Here is a 24,961-nt window from a genome sequence, read left to right as displayed (position 1 = left end):
ACTTCATTTTATTGATGGACTAGAATTAGGCTCTGTCTCCCCAACAATCTATGTGCCCAGGACTCTACTATAGATAAATGTAAGACTTGACATTTATTCACGTCAAATTTAACCTTTCAATTTTGGTCCCATTTTTATGCTTTTTGAATTTTTTTCACGTTTTCTATTGCCATTCAGTATATTTTTTAGTCCTCTTGAGTTTCTGTTTTCCTATTTGATAAAGATGTCTTCCATGATTTTTTCCATGTTTTATGAAAGGTTGAATGTAGCAGAGTACAATCCTTCCTCCAATGTGAAATGAGTCCAAGTCATAAAACTCTCGGGTACAGTTGTATAACTAGCAATAAAAGCACATTCATCACACAGTGCTGACTATTGTCCATGTGAGTATTTATGAGAATTATAAATTACCTCTCTATAAAATACACACATATTTTACTATCTTTTGCCCTGAATCACTTCACCACAATGTCTCTGGTCAAGGTCACAAATAAGCACTACAAAACTAAAGGAGAACTTCATCTCCCATTCTCTTCATTTTCTTACTTGACTCAGCAACATGTGACAGCATTCATCGCTCTCACTCTTTTGAGTGACTTTCTTGCTTGCCTCGTAGGCACACATTGGTCTGATTTTTTCCTACGAAACTTGAAAATTCATTATGCTGTCTCTTTCTCTCTTTTTTTTTGGGGGGGGGGTGCTTCCTTCTATTTCCACTCTTAAAATTAGAGTGATCTAGGGTCACTCAGTCTCTGAACCGTTTATCTACCCTCACCTCCCCTGATGATATTATCTAGGCCACTGGCTTCAAATTCTTTCTATATGTTAAGGATTCCTGAAAGTATTTGTCCTTCTCACACTTCTACTCAAACTTCAGACTCATACTTCCAGCTACCAACTCATTATCTCCACTTCAGTATTTAATAGGCATCTCAAACAGAATATTTACACCGAACTTCCTCTCTTCTCCTGCTCCTCACCACAGTGTTCCATATTTTGGTTAAATAGTAAATCCATCTATCTAGTTGCTTGTGTAAAAAGTAGGATGTCACCTCTGACTCTTTTCTTTGTCTTATACCTTATACTCAAGACAAAGCAGTTTTTCAGCCCTCCTTTCAAAATAAATCCAGAGTCTCACCACTCGTCAACATTTCCACCAGACTATCCCTGAGCAAGCCACTGCATTCTTTTGGCTGAAACATTTCAATCTTCTAATTGGCCTCCCTACTCCAATCTTTACTCCCCTAGAGATCATTCACAATTCATAGCTGAGTGGCCCTGGTAAAATCTAAGAAGAATCATGTTGCTCATCTGCTAAAATTATCCACTAGTTTCTCATCTCACAGTAGAAACTCGTCATTAAAATGGCCAATGTGATCCCACATGATTTTGCTGCAAAATTTTTTCTCTGCTTTTATCTCCTGTAATTCTCTGAATCCTTCTTTCCCAACCAGTGTTTTTGTGCCATTTCTTAAGCATGACGGGCATTTCCAACAAGTCACTGAAACCTGGTCTTCTCCGAGCCTAGAATGCTCATTTGTTTTAGGTCTTTGTTGATATACCCCTTTCATAGTGAAGCTTCCTCTGACTACCCTACTTAAAACTGTACTTTAGCCACTATCTGGCCCAAACACCTTTATCTACTTTTCCTATTTATATCCCTCAGTAGCATTTATTATCCTCTGACATAGTATTGTTTTACTTGTCTATTCTGGTTTTTGTCTACATGACCTGATTAAAATTAAACTATATTATGGCACTATTATTGTTAGTTATGATTTTTATTATATCCAAAACATTTAGATTATTGCCTAGCACATGGTGCTTAATAAATATTTATTAAATGAGAAAGAAAATAAAGAGAACAAATAAAAAATAAAATACTTTTATTTTTTATGATTTGTTTTTGGTATACCTGTTAGAGTTACTATTGATTTGTATCTTCATTTTCATTAGACATTCTGCTTAAACTTTTATTTATAAATATGCTAACTTTTAAATCAGTAATATTTATATTAAATATTCTTCCTGTTATAAAAGTAGAGATTAATTGTTCTAACTTCTCCTCCAGTTTGCCTATTTTCTCAAGGACATTTGAGAAAGGCAATTTTAATATTCTAATGGTAAAATTCTAAATGTGGAGATTCAAACTCATTTAAAGTGGCCAGTAAATAATTTTCTCTGTATTTTCCAAATTTATTATCCATGTTAGTTCCACAATTCTCACTTTGAAGAACTTTATCCTTAAGAGGGAAACCAAAACAGATTCAGATTTAGGGAACACTATTATTATTGTTGTTATTATTATTATTACTGATCACCTGCCTTAGCAGTAAGCAAAAGCAAAAAAACAATTTCTTTGGATTTTCCCAATAAATGGGGTATTTAAACTGAGTTAACCTAATCTCCCTCCATTTTTGATCCATGACTGTTGTGTTACCACCACATGGTATTTTAATGATGGTATTTTAATGATTATTCTGAATAATTTCTTTCATTCAGCTTATATTCAATTGTTTTAAGGACAACTTTTTTCTGCTTCATTGGACTCATTTGTAATGGTAGCTCTACTCATGTGATGCTACAGCTTTTATAATTTCCTGCCCTAGGGTACAAGTTATCTTTTATTTAAATGGTGAAGTCTGTTTTCCCAAAGTCCAAGACAGTATATCCAGTGAACATTTTCATCACCAATAATACAAGATAGTCATTTCCATGCCATCAATTCATATTCATCTATCCTTGTTAGTCAAAATTAAGTGCCCGGGAGAGGTTCTCTGTTGTAACCTTCTGAGAGATTAAATTGTCACTAAGACAATTATAAATATTAATCAGATGGTCTTTTTCATAATAAGACTTCTAGTGGGTTCCCATAATTACTCTATCTTGGCTCTGTATCAACTTTGTAATCTGTTTTAGGAAATGGTATCCACATTACTTTTCTTTTTATGTGCTGGAAAATTTGCCACCTATTTTTCTAAGAAATATTCATTTATTTTGATTTTTTTTATTATTCACTCAATGTTTATCAATGTTCTTTTATAATCATTTTTATGGAGTTCCATACAAGTATAGAATTTCTTGCTATTTGATGCCTTTCTTCCATTTTTTCTGTTCCTTTCAGATAAGTTAGACTCTCTCACTGCCATACCCCAAGTCAAAATTTCCATCCCATGAGTTTCTGGTGATATTTAGGAAACTACATCATCTCTTTACATTTTTTAATTCACTGGATTCTAGACATCTCTCCCTCACCAGCATCAAAGATGTCCTTTCCTACCATTTGCAAGTGTTAAGATCTTAGCCTTTCAACTGCTTTTCCCCCATCTGTACAGAGAAAGAATATGGACTAAGAATACACTTGTGAAATTAAATGAGATAGTTCAGGCCAAATGCTCAGCATGACTCTCTTGATGCACCATAGGCCTTCAATAAGCACAGTTCTCTTCCCCATAAAGCCAAGACTGGATAAGCCATCCTTCTCACTTTCTAGTGGCAGAGGGATCTGCATTAGTTATACACACCGTGGTGATGATGACTGATTATCTCCATTCCTGCTCCTTTTGATTTTCTCTAAAACCCGTGCTAATGGGGAATGTACAGCCATACAAGTTTTTCTTTCCTTTTAAGAGTATAAAATAATACACCTCACTAAAGGGTCATTCAGAAATATAGATGTAAGAAATGCACATTTTGTGGGTGATGAATGTTTAAAATCATTTGCAAAATTATCAGAATGGTGATTTTATTCATCATCATTCACTGCATTTTATAAATATTTAGTAAAATTGAATAAAACATAACAAATATTTAAATTTTTTTCTCAGTAAGTATCATGTAAAATGTTTGATATTTCCAAACTTTTACCTCTCCAATTATACATCTATTGTCTGAACACAGATTTCTGAGTAGAATTTTAAAACTTGTAATCTTTGAAAGATGGACAAATATGTTCAAATATTATTCTGAATATAACTTATTTTTTATTTGCCTTACCCAAAACTAATGATAGTGTATGTGTGTTTTTTTATACAAAAATTAAACATTCTTAATTTTAGATATTGGTGATTCTTACCATCACATAATCCTCTTGACACAGAAGGGACTGAAATGAAGAGAGTCCAACATTCCACAGAAACACAGCCGTACATTCTGAATAAGACTATTTTGCATTGAAGACTAGTTTTCAATCTGGATTAGTTAGAAAATTTCTTGTCATCTCTTTTTCCCATGAAAATATAGTATATTGATTGAAAGAGATTATACTGATTGAAAGCTTAGTCAACAGTTAACCATAGGAATTATTTTTAATATAATTAATTCATTTCACTGACCTTTTATTATTACCTGATAAATAAAACCAAATGTGCATTAATTCATTCATTTGTTCACTCACTCAACGAACACCTAGAACAAAGGGCATTATGTTCCGGTTAATTTACTTTGTAGTATCAATGATCTGCCTAAATGTTTTCCATTTTTGTTATGTGAGAACTCATCCAAAACAGAATTTTAACACTCTTCCCTCTACCTATCCATACAATTCCTTTAAATTTGTTCCATAGTTTTGCAATTTAAAAGAAATTCTTAAAATGCTTCCATTTCAATATTGGCCATTCAGTTCATATTTCTCTACCAGTCATGTTTTGAATTGGCACCCCCATTTTAAATCTTGTAATAATCAGTCCAATTTAAATATATCATTCTGAAGGTAGTGACGATTTGTTTTATTTATCCAAAGAAGGGGATTTAACATGTATTAGTTCAAGTGAGTTGGCACATTTAAGGCCTCTTTCACTCCATTTATTGGTTGCATCTGACTGGAGCAAGAATGATGGCAAAGATCTTGACCTTGAAACACTGGTTGAATTAAAGGATTCAAGTGGATGATAGAAGCTGTGGCTGGGTTTAAGTGAGGGCCAAACAATGTGGGAATATATGCTGCAGGGGGCAGGGGCTGAAGCGTTATGTGAGGTGGGTGGAAGGGGGCAGTAGTGACTAAATGCAGGGGGTGACCCGCTAAGAAAGTGTGGTGCGCTGGGATGATGGTTGGAGTCAGAGGTGAAAAGGCGAATGGATTAAAATGTGGCTGCGGAAGAGGATGGAGATGAGCTATAGGGAGGTGACTGCTATGGGCATTTATGGAAGCGGAAACAAAATGCTGCAGGAACGTGTGGTGGATCGTGGTGATGGAAGCCTGCTGGTGAACCGGAACTGTCTGTACAGCTGAGGCCGGAGAGAAGGCCGTTGGCCCTGTGGCAGGCACAACTCGAAGATGCTTTGATAGGAGCTGTTTCTGCATATGCTGCTGGGCTTGTAGCTGTAGGAGCTTATATTTATCTATTTCATCAGGAGAAAACGTTATGGGCTGTTGAATTAAAGGGGGAGAGAAAGATTTATGACACATTTCTAAGTCATCTGCTACTTTGTCATGCTTCTGCATTGTTCTGTCATAGTAAGAGTTTATAGTCCCCTCTACATGATTCATATGCATGCTTACATCCTCTAAGTCTAGATTTATTCGGTCCTCTTTGGTCTCTGTTGAATCAATAACATCAGTATATCTATTAGATGGAAAAGCACCAGGGAAGTCATTTGGTACCGGGTCACAGCTTTGAATAAAAGGTTGGAACTCACTAATTAAAGACTTGGACTGTTCTTTTGTGATTGGGTTATTTTTCATGTTTGGTGAGTGGGACTCTGCTGCTCCATGAATTATACCTTTAGAAAGGTGATTATCACAATTGGTGTCTCCTAAAACAGAAAAATCATTTGTCTGTGAACTTTTGACTGTGTCTGTCTCAGTAGTTCTTTGCATTGAACTGCCTTTATCCTTTCTTCTTCTACTTGTGTTCTGTATTTTTTTAGACATAGGCAATGCAGGGCTGGTACAACCTGGTGGTATGAATTGAATTGTACATTGGATTGGAGAATGAGCCTCTGATTCATTTTTACAACTGTCTGAAGTGACTTCAAAATGAGTTGATTGTTCTTGACGTTTCTTGGCTTGTACTCTTTCTAAAAGGCTTTTGGCTGTCAAGGGGGTGCTCTTTCCTTCCACAATGTTCAACTCTGTGGTTTCTGAAGGGCTGTCGGAACAGTTTCTTAGAAGGCAGCTTATATTCCCAGGGTTAGACTGTGTGGGTTTTACTTTTCCCAGATCACAAAGATGAGGGCTGTCCAAAGACTGTTGGCTTCGTTCACTTTTATTTGAGTAATACGTTTTCTTTCTTGAGTAAGAGCCCAATCTGCTGTGCTGAAGTCCCTGGCAGTTAGGAGGGTTTTCACTGCTTCTAGCACAAGAAGTCTGGGAGCTAGCATCGCAATGGGGGATTCTCCTGGATTTTGGCCCTGAAAACTGTTGATTTTTACCCACTTTATATTTTTCTCTGCAGTGACTATATCCATGTTTTGAGTATTTTTCATTTTTAACTGACTCCCACAATTTGCAGCTCCTGCCTCTCTGTGTTTCAGACGGTGGACAGTCACTCTTTGCTAGCTCATCAGACAAGCAGAGACAGCTGTGCTTTCGACGTTTCCGTCTGTGTCTTTCAGTTGAGTTGTGTTCTCTTTTGCAGAAGTAGAGCAAATTACCTCTCCCACGACCACTGGACCTATTATTTGAGCAAGTACTTCTCAAGCTGGGTGTACTGCCAGGGGATGTGTCTGAAGGGCTTGAATGTCTATTCAGAGACGACTTTGGAGAACCTCTCTTATAACTTGTGTTTCCACATCCAGAAGCCCTGCTGGTCATGCTGATGTGGTTGCTATTCAATATTACCCTGAAGTTCTTCCCACAGTCACTGTGGCCCCTTACTGTGTAAGGACTAGAATTCCAGGTGACTTGATTCCCATCTTCAAAATCCACAGGAGGGTCACAGGAAATCAGTTTATGCTTTTTAGTCCTAGAGACATAAGGAGAAAAAGATACACCCTCATTTGCATCCTTTAGAATTATCCTTTGGCAGCTTGGCCAATGGGCCCTTGAAGTTTCCTTAAGTTCATTCTCACTATTATTGTTGTTTCCTACAAAATTATTTAGCGAGATATCAAGGTAAGCAGGCACTTCAGGATTTTTCTTTTCCAAATCGCTTGCATTCAAATTACATTCAATCACATTTGACTCAGAATCATTGTGGCCCAAATTATATTTTCTCTGGAAATTTTCCCAATCTGGATGAACTACCATCATCTTTGGTTTCAGAGATTGATTATCCTCTTGGATCAACTGTTGTTGGTCTTTGATTAAACCTGAGACTTGGTTCTCTATTGTAGTCTTCATTTCTGAGGGTTCTTTCAGCAAATCCAGATCTGTTTTTAAGTCCTCTGGATCATGGCCATGCTTCGCATTTCGAGAAAGCTTAAAATCAAAATACAATGGATTGCAGCCATAAGAGATACAGGGCTCCGTTTTTGTAAAAAGAAGCAGCTCTGTAGGCCACTGGAGAGTGGTGTGGCCATCCTTGCTTTGTACGTGGAGAAAAGGCAGTGGTTTGGCCTTCCTGTCATGGGGACAAGCTTCTCTTATAAGCCTTTGTACATTTTTGCTAGCTCTCTCTGTTTTATCTAATGATTTTTCTCTCTTTTCCTTTCTGGAGTTGGGATTCAGATGTACTGTGCTGCTTTGTTCACTTGGCTCTAGTGATTGAAACTCATCCAGACACTCAAATATCCTGGCATCACTGTGCCTATAAATGTTTGGTGGGCAGGAGGAAACATTTGTTTGGCATGAGTGATTAATGCAGTTTTCTGAAGTGTTCTTCAATGTCTTTCTAGTTTCTTTTGCTCTGCTGGAAGGGGTAAATTTTGCATCTGAAAGACAAATCTTAGATTTACTGAATGAAGCACGAATGCCAAGTGAACCTTCCAGTGTTTCATCAACAGAGTCATTTTTGTCTTGCAAGATTTGAGAGCTTATGGAGAAGGTAGTGTGTAAAACACTTTCCAGATGGCTTGGTGAGATGTTTATATCTTTTTCCTTAGCGAGGTGTGCATCTTCATTTGCAAACCTGCAGCACATGCGTTTCTCTGCAGTGTGCTTTGTTTTATAGGTGGGTGACTTGTTACAATCATGGGTTTCTTCTGTGTTCTCACTGAAAACTGCTGCTGAAGATTCTAATTTTAGATGCACTTTTCTGGAAAAAGAAAACGATACTCCTGTCCTGTGATTTGCATTGCTATGATCTGAAGATGTGTGTGGTACCCGATTTCCAAACAAACAACGTCTATCTGTCTGTAACTGGTGTCGATTTGGTGCTGTGGACCATTGTTTATCGGAAATGCTTCTGGAGAGATTCTTTCCTTTAAGGAGAAGAGCGCTCTTCATGCAAGATACCTTTCTGCCGTTCTTAATTGGGAAAATTCCTTGCTGGAGTTGCTTTTCTATGGCTACCCTGGGGGCTTTGTATGCTGGTCCATTTCCTGAAACACTGCAAAGACAATAAATATTTAAATAATTAAGACATCAGATTTGAACTTTTATCCATACGTCAACATTTTGTGGTGTTTCTATGATGGGTTCTGCTACTATTTATAAACTGTGCCTATTGTAATATAATAATCACCGTACTTATATAACTCACTATATCTATGCTTTACAGAGGCTGTTCCTAAACTGCATCATTTAAGTGGATTCTTTCAAAATTAGCAAAAGGCAATAGCAGGTGAATATCTAATGCTAGTGCCGCAAAAGAGAACAAAGTATTGCATTTACATCATAAAATGTTCCGCAGAACCTATTAATTCTTTGGAATATAGATCTAATATTATTTTGCAAAGAATTTTCCAATCAGTGCCTTCACCTAAATAGGAAATTAAATGGATTTAAAAGTCACTTCAAAAGTGTAAATGTATATTTTTCATTTTTTGTTTAAAGTTTTACTCTTTTATAATTTTTTATTTCCTCAGTCTTAAATTTCCTTCATGTCTGTTTCCTTTTGAAACAGTGTAGTTAGTTCTTTATGATTCGTTACTAATTTGACTGATAATAAATATACATTTACAAGCCACCTCAACATCTTCAATTATTTTGAAATCTTTTTTTAGCTTTTTACCTAAAAATATACTCCTTCTTCTTTTTGTATATACATTAACAGCTTTTTAAAGATTATTCAACCTACCAAGCTTAATTAGTAATTCAATCATAAAACTGGAAACAGCCGATACAGATGAGATGAAACTATTTTTATTTATTTATTTACTTTTGTTTTTTTTAGGGCCGCAGCAGCAGCATATAGAAGTTCCCAGGCTAGCGGTGGAATTGAGCTGCAGCTGTAGCTGCTGGGCTACATCACAGCCACAGCAACGCCAGATCCGCAACCTACACCACAGCTTCCAGCAGTGCCAATTCTTAACCCACTGAGCTAGGACAGGGATCGAACCTGCATCCCCATGGATGCTAATCAGGTTCTTAATCTGCTGAGCCACAGTGGGAACTCCTGAGATAAAACTATATAGATTAAAGTTGTCTCTGGTGACCTACACATGAAACCTCCACTACAAAACTAATTAAAAGATTTGGGGAGAAGGCAATACAAATCACATTATTTATCAGATTGTTTGCTTTGAGCTGCCTTTCCTTTCCTTTTTGTTTTCCCACATTCTTGGATGTATGTATGCATGTTTTTCCTTTTTTCTATTCTAGATTAACTAATGCTAGAACAACTGATGTGTTTTCCACACGTGGCTTAAATTCGAATGGGGAGGAGACCATTTTGAGTCCTTGATCTTATTGCCTCACTTATAACTATTTGGCCAACTGTCACAACTCTAGCCTCACATTTTTTGGTCCACTAAATTTTATGCACTTTGCCTCATTGTCTTTATGTGTTTAATATAAGAGGCATAATTAATTAGCCTCCTTTTATTCATATTGAAATAAATCTGCTTGGGCATTTGAATGGTTTTATAAATTTTCTTTTTAATTTATAGATAATGTATTTTGTTATATTTATTATGTACAATAAATGTGTGGGTATATACATAACATTTTAGCAGACCATAGTTACAGACTGACTTCTTTTGGTTAATTTTTGGCAGCATTTCTGGGCATTCTGAAAGTTAAATTCAGCTTTCTTCAGCTCAGTTATATTTTCTTCTCTAATTTCACTGATTATTGCTTCTTCCCTGTCCTGGTTTCTCATCCTGGAATTTATATGTTAAATTTATTAGCTCTCCTGAATTGACGGTTTTTGGTTTTATTGCTTATCTTAGTATTCCTGTATCTTTAGCCTTTTGTTCTAAAAATTTCTTGTTTTTAATTTTGATTTTATTGACTCAATGTTTTGCAGTGTCCAATCTGTTGTTTACTATATCTATATGGATTTTAATTTACAAACAATAATTCTATTCATCAGTCTTTAATAATTTCAGATTGCCCTCTTTCCATAAACTAATTCCCTTGAATCTTGTGGAAAACTAAATTTAGAAAATTTTTTTGCTCCTTATATTACAGTATTTTGCTCCTTAGAGTAAGTATTTCATAATGAAAACTTTCCTCTTTTTATCACATTAATATCCTTTTGAATCATATTTTACAGTGTGTAGAGAGGGTGTTTAGCCATATTTAACTAAGGAATGAAGAGAAATACCCTAAAATAGTGTTCAGATGACTAGATATTTATTTCAAAGGTAAAGAAAAATAGGAAGCATAGAGGTTTGGTATAGCTATTGGCTTCTGTAAAACGTGCCTGCTGCCCAAGGATAGAAGATCAGGATTCAGAAACATCTGCAGCACTGAATTTTTCTTCAGTTTTAGAGAGATTCCTTTCCATATTTGTAGCCACACTTTGGAGTAAGTAGGAATAATACATCTGTATAAAGTGATCTCCTCCAGGAACTGCAATCAATCTGATATTATCTGAAGTAAACAATAAAAACTATTTCAAAAGTCTAGTGTATGTATATCATCATTCTACCCTTCCTGATTCCATTATGATGCAGATATTTCACTGTGTTTATATTCTCTTTATTTTTTTCTTAATAATACTTTTGCTTATTATTCTGGCACTATTTTATGCATTTTCTTACTTGGATTTCTGTTAGTTTAAAGATTCTTTTCTATATTGCTTTTTATTTTACCATTTATCTGTGGAAGCTTCTTCTTGTTACATTCTTTCAAATATTTTTCAACCTTTTTACTCAATGTTTTTGTATTACATTTAGCACTTCTTGTCTTAATTTTTGTTCTTTCTTTATAATTCAATCTACATTTATGATTTTTTTTTCACTAGCTTAACATTTTATCCTCATTATTATTTTTATAGCCATTATTTTTATGCTTTAAACCTTTATCTCATTATTTTATGAACTTTAATTTCCCCTATCTTAAATCTAATACTAAAAAAAATATTTTTGAAGTATGGTTGATTTATAATGTTGTATTATAATTTGTTGTTATTGTTTTTAAAAATCCCAGTTTTCTTTTGTGCTATTTTAAATTCTAAGTTTATGCCTTATAACATAAAGGCTTAAATTTTATAGCCATACCTTCATTTATGATGTCACTCTCTCTTTTAGATCATACTCTAGTTTCTTTCGATATTTTACATAACTATTTTTATTTATAATTTAAAAATGACATTAGTTAGCCCTTTAGTTCTTGCTAATGGCTTGTTTATTCCAATAGTTCTCCAAAAATTCAAGTTCTTGGTAACTCGTACAATTTAATTCTCTCCTGTGTAAGAAGTATACTTTCCAGAGGGGAAATAAATCATATCAAAACAACATAATTTCTTTAAATGGTCTAATTTCCTAATGTCTCACATTATCCAGGTCTTCCATAGGAAATTCATATTTTCAGAATCAATGGTCCCAAAATTTTTCAAATTTGAAAAAATGTCCATACCAAGATTCACTGTACTTAGACTTACACATGGTAGAAACTTACAGAGGGATTCTCTCCTCTCCCCCAATAAAAGAACTGGTTTTGCTGAACTACCCAACAGCTGGCCAGAGGTGATGCCCCTTATCAGATCCATTCACAGTTTTCTGCTATCATTTTTTTCTTTCATCAGTCTGATTCAATTATTCTACCAGTAAATTCACCTCTTTTCTCTACAGGGTCATGGAAGAATCTTCTTGTTGTCTGTATTATCTTACTCAGTATCTCTCTTTAGGAGAATGAAGAACAAAGAAGGGTTATCCAGGGGAGAACTAACACAACACAGATGATTTTTTTTGTTGTTTGTCAATTCAACTGCCAAAGTGAAAATATTTAATAATGCTGTTAAGTGATTTCCCTTAGGACATGAGTCCACTTTCTCAGAGAAAATAATTGTCCTGAGGGCAGCTGTTGGGTAAAAGAAAAAGAATGAAATAATTTTCCTAGTTCCAAGTTCTGTATCTGGAAAGCTGACTACCTATCATTTCCATAACAACAAGATCAGATTGGGACATAGAGAGCCTAACTACTCTCTAGAGGATATGACTAAGTTTGTGTTTATTAAGTTAATGAGATTTCCAGAGGGCAACTCAATCCCAATAGAGTATATCATTCAACTTGTTTATTTAAATTTGGAAGACATTTCAGGGGTAGCTCTACAAAGTTAGAACCTTTAAGTAAAAGTCATCTCCATCACTGTCTCCTCTCATCATCAAGACTCCTCTCATCCTTTGTCTATTTCTTCCAAAGATAATATGTACCGAGGAAGGAGAAATGTAAAAGCATGGCAACTTTCATAGTAACGAAAGGACCAAAATTATGTTTATTAAGGCTACTCAGATTTTCTGTTGTGCAGCCATAGTGTGTCGCTCTCTAGTGAGGCTTGCCCTGTTTTTTAATCTGACTTTTTGTACCTCATATCTAATTACATAGGAATTAACATCTCCCCTCAGTTTTCTCCTGCATGTCACCCTAGTAACCATTAGACTTTTCCTTCTAAGTCCTGTTTTGAAAAGTACTGTATCCATTAGACTTTTCCTTCTAAGTCCTATTTTGACAATGTGTTTGAATAACACACTTTAAGAGCCTCATTGTGTTGGCAAGTACAAAGCCCAGTACCAGATCGTACTCTGTTTCTATGATTGTATACTAGCTAAAAGCAGGTATTTTTGTATTAACCTCACTTCTGGATATATGGGATATATGGTTTGCCCACATTTACTTTTTCCTCATACCAAATTTTTCACTTATTTTATATGAAATTTTTTTGTATTTTTATAAGCAAATTAATTGATTATAAGATAGTGGTACAACTACATGAATATTTGCAAGCTGAATAATGTCTTTACCCATAATCGATCCCCAAAAATAAATATTTCCTTAAAAGTAAATATGAGGACAAATATTTTATGCTACTATAATTGAGTCATTTACTCCCAAGCTTATTGTATATTGTTTTTCATTTAAATAATAGGGGTTTATATTCTGACACAGAACTATAAATGTCACAATTGAAGAGGTTGTTGTCAGCTATATTAATTAGCTACAGTAGTGTTCTACACTATGATTCATAGGAACACAAATCACAATCTGCAAATTTAATTGAATTCCAGGTACAACCTCTTCACTTCAAAGCACTGAACAGTTCCAAGCTTATATAAAACTGCTGTTTTTCAGCTGCAAGAATGTATTAGTATAATGCTTGTTATAATTGTCAATTTAAATGGCTCTACGTGGTAAATTTAACTGCATTAATTACATCTTGTTTGTCATCCAGACAATGATGGTGCCATCTATTCAGGGAATGTACAGAAGATTTATTTCCTTCCTAAAAAGCTGCATTGTTATTTATGGGTTTTAAAATTATTATTACAAAAAGTAAAATAATTATAATGCTCAATAGATCCATATAAGTCACCTGGATAGAATAAATGCAAATGTATTAGAATCACTTTTGGATCATTTTATTAAAGAGTCCATTAACAATGTTGGGGAAGAAAAACACAATATGTCAAAGTAATTCATTTATATACCTTTTACTATAAGGAACATTTGCCTTCAGATATATCTATCGATTAATTAAAATCTGTTTACAATGTTACAATGAACCAAATTAATTTATCACTGAAATTTCTGCAGAGGTTGAAAAGAGTTTTGAACCACTTGAGACACCTCTAATTCTTACCATTCAGACTGTTGCCTTAACTCAGCCAGCTGATGAAGTCGCTTAAGTGCTTTTTCTTGTTTCTTTTCATCTTTCCATGACTTGGAAGCTACATTTCTAGCAAATTCCCGTTGCTTTAATTCTTTCAGTCTCTGTGGACAAAGAAAAAAAAAATTCTGAATAAGTAATATATATATAGCTCCCATCCACAAGATTTTTTATTAAACTTTGTCCTGGGGTCAGAGGTGACTTTCTGGAAAGGGAGAGCAAAAGCACCTTCTCCATCAATCCTATTCTCTGCTTCAAGATACATTTAGTTGTTGACTGGGCTATTTATCAAAACATGTCACAGAAATGTGCTGCAAAGCTGGACCCTAATCCTTACCAGGACAACCTTGGTTATAATGACCATTATCTATGTGTCTATGAAAACATAACTGGGGAAAATATGCAATATATGAATGGGTATAAAGGAAGAGGAAACTATGGGATGCACTTTCCTCTACCCATTGCCCCCAACCCTCTCACCTGTAAAATATTATTCCTATAAAACACTTATTCCTGAAAATTGGTGAAATTAAATACACTGGGCAAAATGAATTTATTTCAGTAAAGAATATCTGTTATTGTGAAAGATTTAGTTCAAAGCCTTAAATGTAATTATTGCTATTTATTTTTAATTTCTTAATTTTTTTCTTTGTGTGGCCGCATCTGTGGCATATGGTTCCCAGGCTAGGGGTCAAATCAGTGCTGCAGTTGCAAGTCTGCACCACAGCCACAGTAACAGCAGTTCCAGGCTGCATCTGCAAACTACGCTGCAGCTCGCAGCAAAGCCAGATCCTTAAGCCACCGAGTGAGGTCAGGGATTGATCCTGCATCCTCATGGACACCATGTTGGGTTCTTAACCTGCTGAGCCACAACAGGAAATCCCTAACTATAATTCTTAACTCTTTTTTTTTTTTTCCATGTGGAGATATTTATCCAGTGCAGATTCCTTTTGTTGTTGTTGTTGTTGTTGTTGTTGTTGTTGCTCTATCTTGGGCCGCTCCCACGGCATATGGAGGTTCCCAGGCTAGGGGTTGAATCGGAGCTGTAGCCACCGGCCTACGCCAGAGCCACAGCAACGTGGGATCCGAGCCGCATCTACAACCTACACCACCGCTCATGGCAACGCCGGATCGTTAACCCACTGAGCAAGGGCAGGAACCGAACCCGCAACCTCATGGTTCCTAGTCGGATTCGTCAACCACTGCGCCACGACGGGAACTCCTCCAGTGCAGATTTCTATACTCTAACCAGGAGTACAAGAATAGGTCAGGGATTTAAACTCAGGATAGAGTGTTGGTCTTGCTTGCTTTAAATTTAGCTACCACTTTTTAAATTAATCTGTTCTCTAGAACAATTGGCTTTCATGAAGATTGGATACTACTCATTACCCGTTTGGATTTCTAGTTCGAAGTCTACCACTAAGAACACCTAGTGATACTGAACAAATTAAGAAAATGCCACAGGAGTTCTCATCGTGGCGTGGTGGTTGACGAATCCGACTAGGAACCAGGAGGTTGCAGGTTTGATCCCTGCCCTTGCTCAGTGGATTAACGATCTGGCGTTGCCCATGAGCTGCGGTGTAGGTCGCAGATGTGGCTCGGATCCCGCGTTGCTGTGGCTCTGGCTTAGGCTGGCAGCTACAGCTCCGATTAGACCCTAGCCTGGGAACCTCCATATGCGGAGGGTGCGGCCCAAGAAATGGCAAAAAGACAAACAACAACAACAACAACAACAACAACAACAACAACAACAACAACAACAAAAAAGAAAAAAGAAAAGAAAAAAAAAATGCCACAATCAAATACACATCTTGAAGTCTGGGGCTTAATCCTAAATTAAGAGTATACTTGAAAAGAGCCTCTTTTAACCAATATAAAGTGACTTTAAGCTGCCTGAAATCTGTGTTCATTTAACTTACCTTTATTTCTCAAATCAAGTGTAAAAAAATGTTTCCCAGAAATAGCAAAAAGTACATAGCTATGAAGTGAGGTAACAACGTTGTAGTGGACTATTTCCCACCCACAGATCAAGGGCAAAGACCTCTAATGATCATTAGTTTCCTTCTGAAGGGAAACACACCTAGGGGAGATGGTAGCCAGATAACTACTTCTAGACTAAGTATTTAAAGAAGGAGGTAGAATATTCTTTCAAAGAGAATATTCTGAGCACAAAGAACAAGAGTTTCACAGAACCAGAAACAGCCACAGGGAGAACAGTGGAGTCAATCTGAATTAGGTTTTTGGCAAATGCTTCAGAGCCTTTTAAGAAAAGAAGGTTTCAAAAAAATAAAATTATGGCCCATGTGTTACCAGAAAAAAAAAAAAAATGGAGCAACAATTCTCTAGAGCTAATAATAGCAGAGGATCTAAGCCTCAAAGGACAGCCTTGGTCAGAAGACAGAGAAGCTTATAAAATCCCAGTTTCTACTTACCCTCCTACTCACACATCCTCAGCCCCATGTGCATAATAATCTAGCTCTTGGGGTGAAGGCTTATTTTATCAGCAAAGACCTTTTGGAAATTGTCCAACACAATTTAAAAGCCTATGTAGAATGCAGTTCAATTAGGTCAGAAAGAGACTGGCTACTTTGATAACGAGGAGAGGGATTTTTTTTTTTTTTAATTCTCAGTTACTACTGAACATAAAATACTCTATATTAAGTTTATTTAATATTTAATATTTCTTGTAAATAAACCCTGAAATGCCTGGAAAGTAAATGGATTCACTTAACTCAAAACATCTGATATTTGACTCTCATTATTGGAATTTTGTTTGCAGCTCCCAAGTATACCTGTTGCTTTCACTAGCCTCTCAGATTCCAATGTTGTATTTCCATCTCTGAGTTACAGAAAAGATTGAGAATTCTGTTCCATTTACCCAACAACAAATACTCTTAGTTGTTGGGTGAATGAAACAGATACTCATAGTAACATTCTCTTTATGAGTAAAATACTCAGAGTAACATTAACTCTTACTATGTAATAGGGCTATAGAAATGTATGAATCAATTATTTTTCCTTCAAGGGAGACAGACAAGTTAAGAGATACTTTTATAGGATAGTGTTGAGTTTCTTAACAGGGGTGGACACAAGATGCTTTGGAAATACACAGGAAAAGTTAAGATAGAGTGGGGGGTGCATGGAGAATCGCAGTGTTGAGGAAATCAACAAAGTTAAAATGCTTTTAAGGAATAGAGAAAACTGGAAGAAGACATCTAGCCAGAGTTGTGGCTTGGACAATGCTGAGTGCTCCAGACTACACAAAGAAAACCCCCCAGAGATGTGGAGAGGGATCCCTTCAAGTTTTCAGCATACTGATCCGCAGTATGTCTGTGTGGAGAAAACATTCCAAGCCAGGAAAAGAATCACCTGAAACAATACCTAGCATTCATTCATACAGAACAAGTAATAGTGGTCTGTTCTCACCAATAAAACTGGAAAAGGTCTTGGGACATTGAGAAGAGAAATCAGGGATGTCTTACTTCAGTAGAGAATAAGTGGCCATAGATTAGGCAGTATGTTATATTTGCCAAACAAATGATAAAACCAAGAAATAAAGTATAAGTCTGATTCTAAGTAATCTAACTACATTTCAGAACAAAATTCAAGAACATTTTATAAAAATATAAAGATTTTCAACAAACAAGGAAAAATTAATGGCACCTAGTATCCAATCAATGATTTTTAGGAATGAAAAGAAGTGAGAAAACACAGGCAAAAATGAGGAAGTCCACCAATTAAAATCAATACAGAACTGACACAGATGCTAGAATTGGCAGAAAAGTACATTAAGACAGTTATAACTATATACCATATGTTCAGAAATGTAGAAAAGAGACAGTGGACAACTGTGTGATTGGAGTTTCTGAAGAAGGGAGAGAGGATATTTGCAAATACAATGGGTGAAAATATTCCAAAATTTCTGAAAACTTTAAATCCACAGATTCACCCAAAACCTCAAGCACAAGAAATATGAAGACAAGTACACCAAGGCTCAACACAATAAAAATTTTAAAAACCAGGAAAAAGTGAATATTTTAAAAGCATTCAGAGAGAAAATACACATTTTTCTATAAGAAAAAATAATAGGATGGCAGAAGAATTCTTACTGGAAACAAGCAATAAAGAATAAGGTGGAGCAACATCTTCGATTTTCTGAAATAAAATTTAAAATTCTTCAAAATGAAATTCTATACCCAAATAAAGATATCCTTTAAAAAAGAAGGTGAAATAGAAATGATTTCAGACGTTAAAAGTTGAAAGAATTCAACAGCAAAATATGTACATGACAAAAATGTTAAAAAATATGATTGAGCAAAAGGACAATATTAACAGAGAACTATGTTTCTACACAAAAGAATATACACCAGAAATGTTAATTATAATGATGAATAATACATATTCTTTATTATTTAAATGTACTTAGACTGCTTTACCAAAGGATAATAGCTATACTTTTTGGCATATATAACAAATTTATAAATAAAATGTTTGAAAATGATAGCTTAAAGCCCAGAAGAGGAGAGATGACATATAAAGTTGAGAGGTCTTTTTCTATATATGACATAATATAATAACAATTGAAAGTAGACTGTGATAACTTAAAGAAATGCACCATTTAAATAATAAAACAGAGTTCCTACTGTGGCATAGTGGGTTAAGAACCTGACTGCAGCTGCTCAGGTCACTGAAGAGGTGCAAGTTTGATTCCTCACCTGGTCCATTGGGTTAAAGGATCTGGCACAGCTATGGCTAGGATTTGGTCCCTGCACCTGGAGCTTACATGCCATGAGTGCAGCCATAAAAATAATAAAAATTAATAAAAAGTGTTTTATCCAATAGGAACCAAGAAGATAAAAGGGAATCATTAAATTTGCTCAATCCAAAAGAAGGCAAAAAAAGTAAAAAGGAGCAATGCCGAGTAGTTATGTCACGAGCCACAAGGTGTAATCCAGTTATAATGAAAAAAAATAAAAATCATTACATTAAAAACAATTGTAGGAATTCCCATCGTGGTGCAGTGGTTAACGAATCCGACTGGGAATCACGAGATTTCGGGTTTGATCCCTGGTCTTGCTCAGTGGGTTAAGGATCTGGCGTTGCTGTGAGCTGTGGTGTAGGTCGCAGATGTGGCTCGGATCCCTTGTTGCTGTGGCTCTGATGTAGGCCGGCCTCTACAGCTCTGATTAGAACCCTAGCCTGGGAACCTCCATATGCCATGGGAAGCTGCCCTAGAAAAGGCAAAAAGACAAAAAAAAATTGTAAATGCTAAAAAATAAAGGAAATTAAAATCGATGGGAAAATTATAAAACAAATAGCAAGATAACAAAATCTAAGCACATCTCAAATCAAATTAAATGTAAATGGTCTAAACACTGGAATTAAAATGTAGAGAATATCCATTTGAATAAAAAAGCATGGTCAACTACAGGTTGACTACAAAAACAAACTTCAAAATAAAGACATGATGGGTTAAGAGAAAAAACTTTAAAAAGATATATCATGTCAACATTAGTCAAAAAAATATGGAAAGTCTCTATCACTATGAAACAGAATAGATTTTAGAGCAATTATGTATTAACTAGGAATAATAAAGATGATAATTGAGTAAGTTATTCAGGATAACAAATAAGTCTAAATGTTTAATGCAAGTAATAACAGAGTTTCAAAATACACAAAGCAAAAATGGATAAAATAAGAAGAAAAGTTAAGACCACATTTATAATAGCAGTTTTCAATGCCTTTCTATAAAACTGCAACAAATTATTGCAAATACCATATTTCTTGAAGAGGTTACATCAAGGCAATATGCCTGTTATAAAAGATCCTTCCAAGAATTGATTTGTCTAATGAGAAGAGGACTATTTGATACTGGACAATATCATTTATTTAAGCAATGGAACATACTACAATTATCAGTAATCTTACTCAGTTTAAAGTAAAAAGATTCGGAAGAAAACAAAAGGCTTTTGTAACTTTGAGGTAAGCTCTTATTGAGGACAGCTCAGGTAAAGTATATTTCAGGAAAACTTGCTACCTAACACATTTACAAAATAATATAGAAATTCAACAATCATTTGCTTATCTGTAGGAATTCAAGGTGAATGGGTCAGTACAGGTAAGAGACTGAAACTGTGAAGTGAGTCAGAGAATAGCATCTAACAATACAGGGAATAAAGAGGAAATTAACACAACCCCTCCAGAGTCTGGCTGAGAACCAGGAAATATTTGCAATACATTCTCACTTTTTTTACTTTATCACCCCATCTCCCTCTCTGTTTTCTATAAAAGAAACTAGCAGCCAAACCCAGGCAAAATGGTTCTTTGGGACACTAGTCCCCTGTCTTCTTGCTCTGTTGGATTTTCAAATAGAGTCAGTATTCCTTGCCCAAACGACTCTTGATTTATTGATCTGTCATGCATCGAGGAATGTGAGCTGGACTTGGTAACACTAATTCTGAGACTCTAAGAGAGTTACTCAATCTTCCCTATTTTCAATTGCAGTTTTAATTTAGCAAAATATCAGGATTTACCTTGCAGAGTTCTTGGAATTATTATTTATTGGAAAGGTAAAACACTGAGTATAGCACATCACACAGAGCAAATTCTCAAATGAATATGAGCTCTTATCACTTTACAGGTAAGAAGTGATCAGATTTTATGGAACTGAACATGGAACAGGATGAACAAGAAGCCCTTAATTGGCAATGAGCATTTTCTTACGGAAAACAGAATGTTTGATCAATTTTCATCTGGACAATTTTATAAAATCAGTGGGTAGAGCCTTTTTTAAAGGAAAGGACAGAAAAAGGAAGCATGTTGGATATGTTTCACCCTTGTCTTGAATGATTTATAACATTTAATGAAAATATAATTTCTTTAAATCCAAGATCATATGTCACTACTGAAGAAAATTATAATTTTGCACACTGAGGTATATGGAATGATTGGCCAATGGGGACCTGCTGTATAGCACAGAGAACTCTACCCAATATTCTGTGATAATCACTGTGGAAAAAGAATCTGAAAGAGAATGGGTGTATGTACATGTAAAACTGAATCACTTTGTTGTAAAACATACATTATCACGACACTGTAAATCAACTATACTTCAATAAAATTTAAAAAAAATTAAAAAATGTATTAAAGCATGATTTGTTGTCAAACATTTCTTTGATAAATTTTATTTGAAGCTTGACCTTGGGTATTAATATTCCCCAAAATGGATATCAATCAGGAAAGGAGATGAAAGACTAGACCTGTAGAATTTCCTAGAAGGAAATTGGGGCATCCAGTTAATATTCCTTGTGTTTGTAAAAGGAATTTAAGAGAAATGGTAGCGGAGATGGTCTTCATGGCCCTGAATAAAGGGTGCCTGACATAGTCTTTGCCCAGGTCAAAAGAAATGCAATAAAGGACAGGTGCAGAAGTCATGGTTAAAGAGAGAGAAGCAGTTCTCATGTATCTTATCCAGCTTTCACAATGCATTTTATTCTCTCTCAGCAAAAAGTTAAATAAAGCTTATGGAGATTTACTTGCTTAAATACATTTATGAAATATTTGGGATTGAATTTTTTTTCTCAGGTTCAGTTCAAATGAACAAATTAAGCAATCTTTATTTTCCTATCTGCCACAAGAATGCTTGGCACATGCATTGCAGGTAGAATTCAGCTATGAATAAGTAAATAAAGAGGCCAACTGATCAGGTCAGTGAGTCTCCATGTGTTTTGAATAGCAATATTCCCAATATTATTGCTTCTCAGTCAGAACATGCCTGTGAACAGCTTCCTCCTCCAGAAAGAAACCACTCTCTGTACACCTTCACTGAAGCAGAACGCACATGTGAAATGAATTTACTCAAGCGTATCTGCTTTTTCCTCTCTGAAATAGAATAACTGCTTCCATCTCTGTACTTATATTCATAGATCCCAGGGTACTTTGCAGGCATTGATGTTTTTCTTCACAGTGGAGCAAAACCCCAATGCAAAAGGTCAGAGTGATTAACCTCATTTTAGAGATGAAGAAACAAAAATATAGAGGCTTAAATGACCTGATCCATGTCAAAGAAGAGGCCAAGAAAAGAACTGTGACTGAAAACAGGATGTCTAATCTTCATTAGGGTAAGGAAAAATCAGAAGAGTTGATGTAAAAATCTAGACATTGAAAACAGTTACATTTTTTCTATCCCGTTCTGAAATATTATTCCTTGTTTTGAAATGTTTTGTACCAAAATGATATATATGGAAGACATTTATATATCATTAACAATAATCGAGAATAGGAGTGGATATAATTTGAACAACATGACCCAGATAAAATAATTAAATTACATTAAATGTATTATATGTTGAAAAAATTATCCATGTTGAGACTTTTAAAACTTTTTTTACATGTTATTATCTTTTCTGAGATCTAGCAGCTATACAAACACAGATAGTGAAATAAAACTAACTAAAAATAAAATAACTAAATTAATAATAACTAAAAATATTTTAGCCTCCCATTTTAGAAGCTACAGTTCAGGCTACTGAACTAGAGAGATTTCCCGGAATGAATGCTTGATTATCTCCCCTCAGATGGGACTCCCTGCTGCAAGGACCAATCATGCCACAACCACTGGAAGAATGGCTGAGAAGAAATTAACCTGGGACTCATCCTCTGCCTACATCTTCTTCTTCACAGGTGCTAGGTTAAATATTTTACAGCAGATTCTGAAAGATTCTTCCTACACATACTGGTGGATGAATTGTTGGCCTCTAAATGGAATTGCTGATGGTCATACAACTGTAGTTTGACAATTAGGACCTGGAGATGCCTAATCGGGCTCATTTCTGGACTCTTATTGGTTAAGCCTGGTGTTCCAGAGAGATATAGGCAGGCCTAAGTGCTAATTTGAGGATGTTTCCAGATTCTAAGTCAATCTGAAATGTGGTTCACACAGGTGCTTAGAGCATATGCCCCCAAGCAAGTCACTATTACCATCCCCTTCCAAGGCCCAGGAGTCCCTGAGAAGTTCTCAAATGGCAAATGTACTGCTCTGGTGTTCCCATTATTTCTGAGAAAGTTTCACAGATTATTCCATCGTCCAGCTCTTATGATTAGGATCCAAGTCAGCAGTAAAAAAGGCACAGATTTTTATTTGTCTTTTTTTTTTTTTTTTTTGTCCCTTTAGGGCCACACCTGCGGCATATGGAGGTTCCCAGGCTAGGGGTCAAATTTGAGCTGTAGCAGCCGGCCTACGCCAGAGCCACAGCAACGTGGGATCCGAGCCACATCTGTGACCTACACCACAGCTCACGGCAATGCCAGATCCTTAACCCACTGAGCGAGGGATCGAACCCACGTCCTCATGAATGCCAGTTGAGTTCATTAACTGCTGAGCCACGATTGGATCTCCTTTTTTGTATTCTAACTTCAAGGTTTATCTATTTCCTGATCCATGGCATAACCAGAGTTAAAGTCCCTAGTGCCTTTGTAAGCCATATTAAATCAGGCAAGAATATAGCCAATACTATATTAATATCAATATCTCTAGTGATTATTGTGAAATGATTATCAGCATTACAAAGGAAGAGCTTTGAGGATTAGTAATGTGAATTGTTTAGTAGTAGATATCAAAGGGCTTTTAATATCTACCCTTTCCCATGTTCATAGCATGATAAGAACACACCTGTCATAGTTGAATGATATTAAATCTCATGAAAGTGTCTGCAGAGAGTATGCTCAGGTTTGGAGCAATCAACCATTTCTGGAATGAGCAAGTGAAAATTCATTAATTAAATTTATGTCTTGAGTAAATATTTGATTAAACTAATAGTTAACTAGACCTAAGGAAAAAAATCGTCTTATATCAAAGTCTAGCCACAGCTAATAAGTTCAATGCAAGAAACAAAACAAAAATTCTGGACCAGGAAAATCCAGATACTTCCTCATGCAACAAAGTTTCAAAATTATTTCCTTAGAGAAAAAGTTGAAAATGCCAGAATGTTTCATACATTCTTTATAGTCTAGTATGTAAATTACTTATAATTTCTCTTACAAAGTAATATTTATGCCAAAAAACTGTTCAGATAAGTTTTACAAATCTCTTTCTTTTAGAAATACTTCCAAGTATCAAGATATAGAGTTAGACTGAGGTATCAAAACAAACTGTTAAGGAGATATTTTTGTGTATGAGTCTAATTTCTAACACTCCCAGTAATATGTGGAGAAGACCATGGCCTTAAGATCTTTTATATATTTATTTTAAAAATTTAAGAGAATTCATCACATTCTTTCTGGGAAAGTTTTAGGAAGTAAATATTTTTTGCACTGGATTATAAGAGTTTAAGAAGGAAATCTTGAGAGAATCCCATGGCTAAGTTCTACGCTCCCAGAAGATTGCTTGGCTGTGGTCATAAGGCCATCTTTATCTGGCAGGTTATTATCTACTCTTCAACTTTCTTTACCAGCTGTGTGTCATCTTCATGGTCACCTCCTCCTCATTCTGTTCATAAAGAAAACTTGACCTAATGCACTCTGACCCAACTCTCCAGCTGTTTTTTTAAGAGCAATTTCTTGTATTTCAGCATCATGCACAACCTAACATGATATTGATTTTTAAAAGCTCTTTCAGTTCCTTCTTCATCCTCCCACTCTTTCATACCCTAGTTTAGGGTCAGCAATGCCTGCTGAGAATACTGCAGGTAGAATTATTTAATCTGCACATACCTGCAAACTAAGACTGTCTTAGCACAGAGAAAGTGTTTTTGAGATTTCCTCAATTCCCTGTCTCATTCTGAAATAGAACAGCCTTAGAGAAGAAACTATTAAAATAGAGACAGGAACAGACATGAGAAATTAATGAAATTAGACACTGATTATAAAAT

At 35.4% G+C, this 24,961-nt stretch overlaps 1 protein-coding gene across 3 annotated transcripts in view; it reads right to left on the bottom strand.

The window, feature by feature from the left end:
• Positions 1-2,991: 2,991 nt before the first annotated feature.
• The window catches only part of ZNF804B (zinc finger protein 804B), a 506,235-nt gene continuing 484,265 nt past the window's right edge, over positions 2,992-24,961 (bottom strand). For all 3 annotated transcript variants that reach the window (XM_021063357.2, XM_084976954.1, XM_084976953.1), the window contains exons 3-4: positions 14,067-14,197; positions 2,992-8,429 (exon numbers count right to left, since the gene is read on the bottom strand). In XM_021063357.2, the coding sequence (XP_020919016.1) occupies positions 4,760-8,429; positions 14,067-14,197 (3,801 nt within the window). In that variant the 3' untranslated portion in view covers positions 2,992-4,759. The remainder of the gene's footprint in view (positions 8,430-14,066; positions 14,198-24,961) is intronic.

This window comes from Sus scrofa, chromosome 9 (genome assembly GCF_054392235.1).
Source record: "Sus scrofa isolate SSC_HxYL_T2T_F1_AM1 chromosome 9, Sscrofa_HxYL_maternal_Yorkshire_Landrace_v2.0, whole genome shotgun sequence".
Classification (NCBI taxonomy): Eukaryota; Metazoa; Chordata; class Mammalia; order Artiodactyla; family Suidae; genus Sus; species Sus scrofa.
This window is presented reverse-complemented; position numbering and strand designations above follow the sequence as displayed.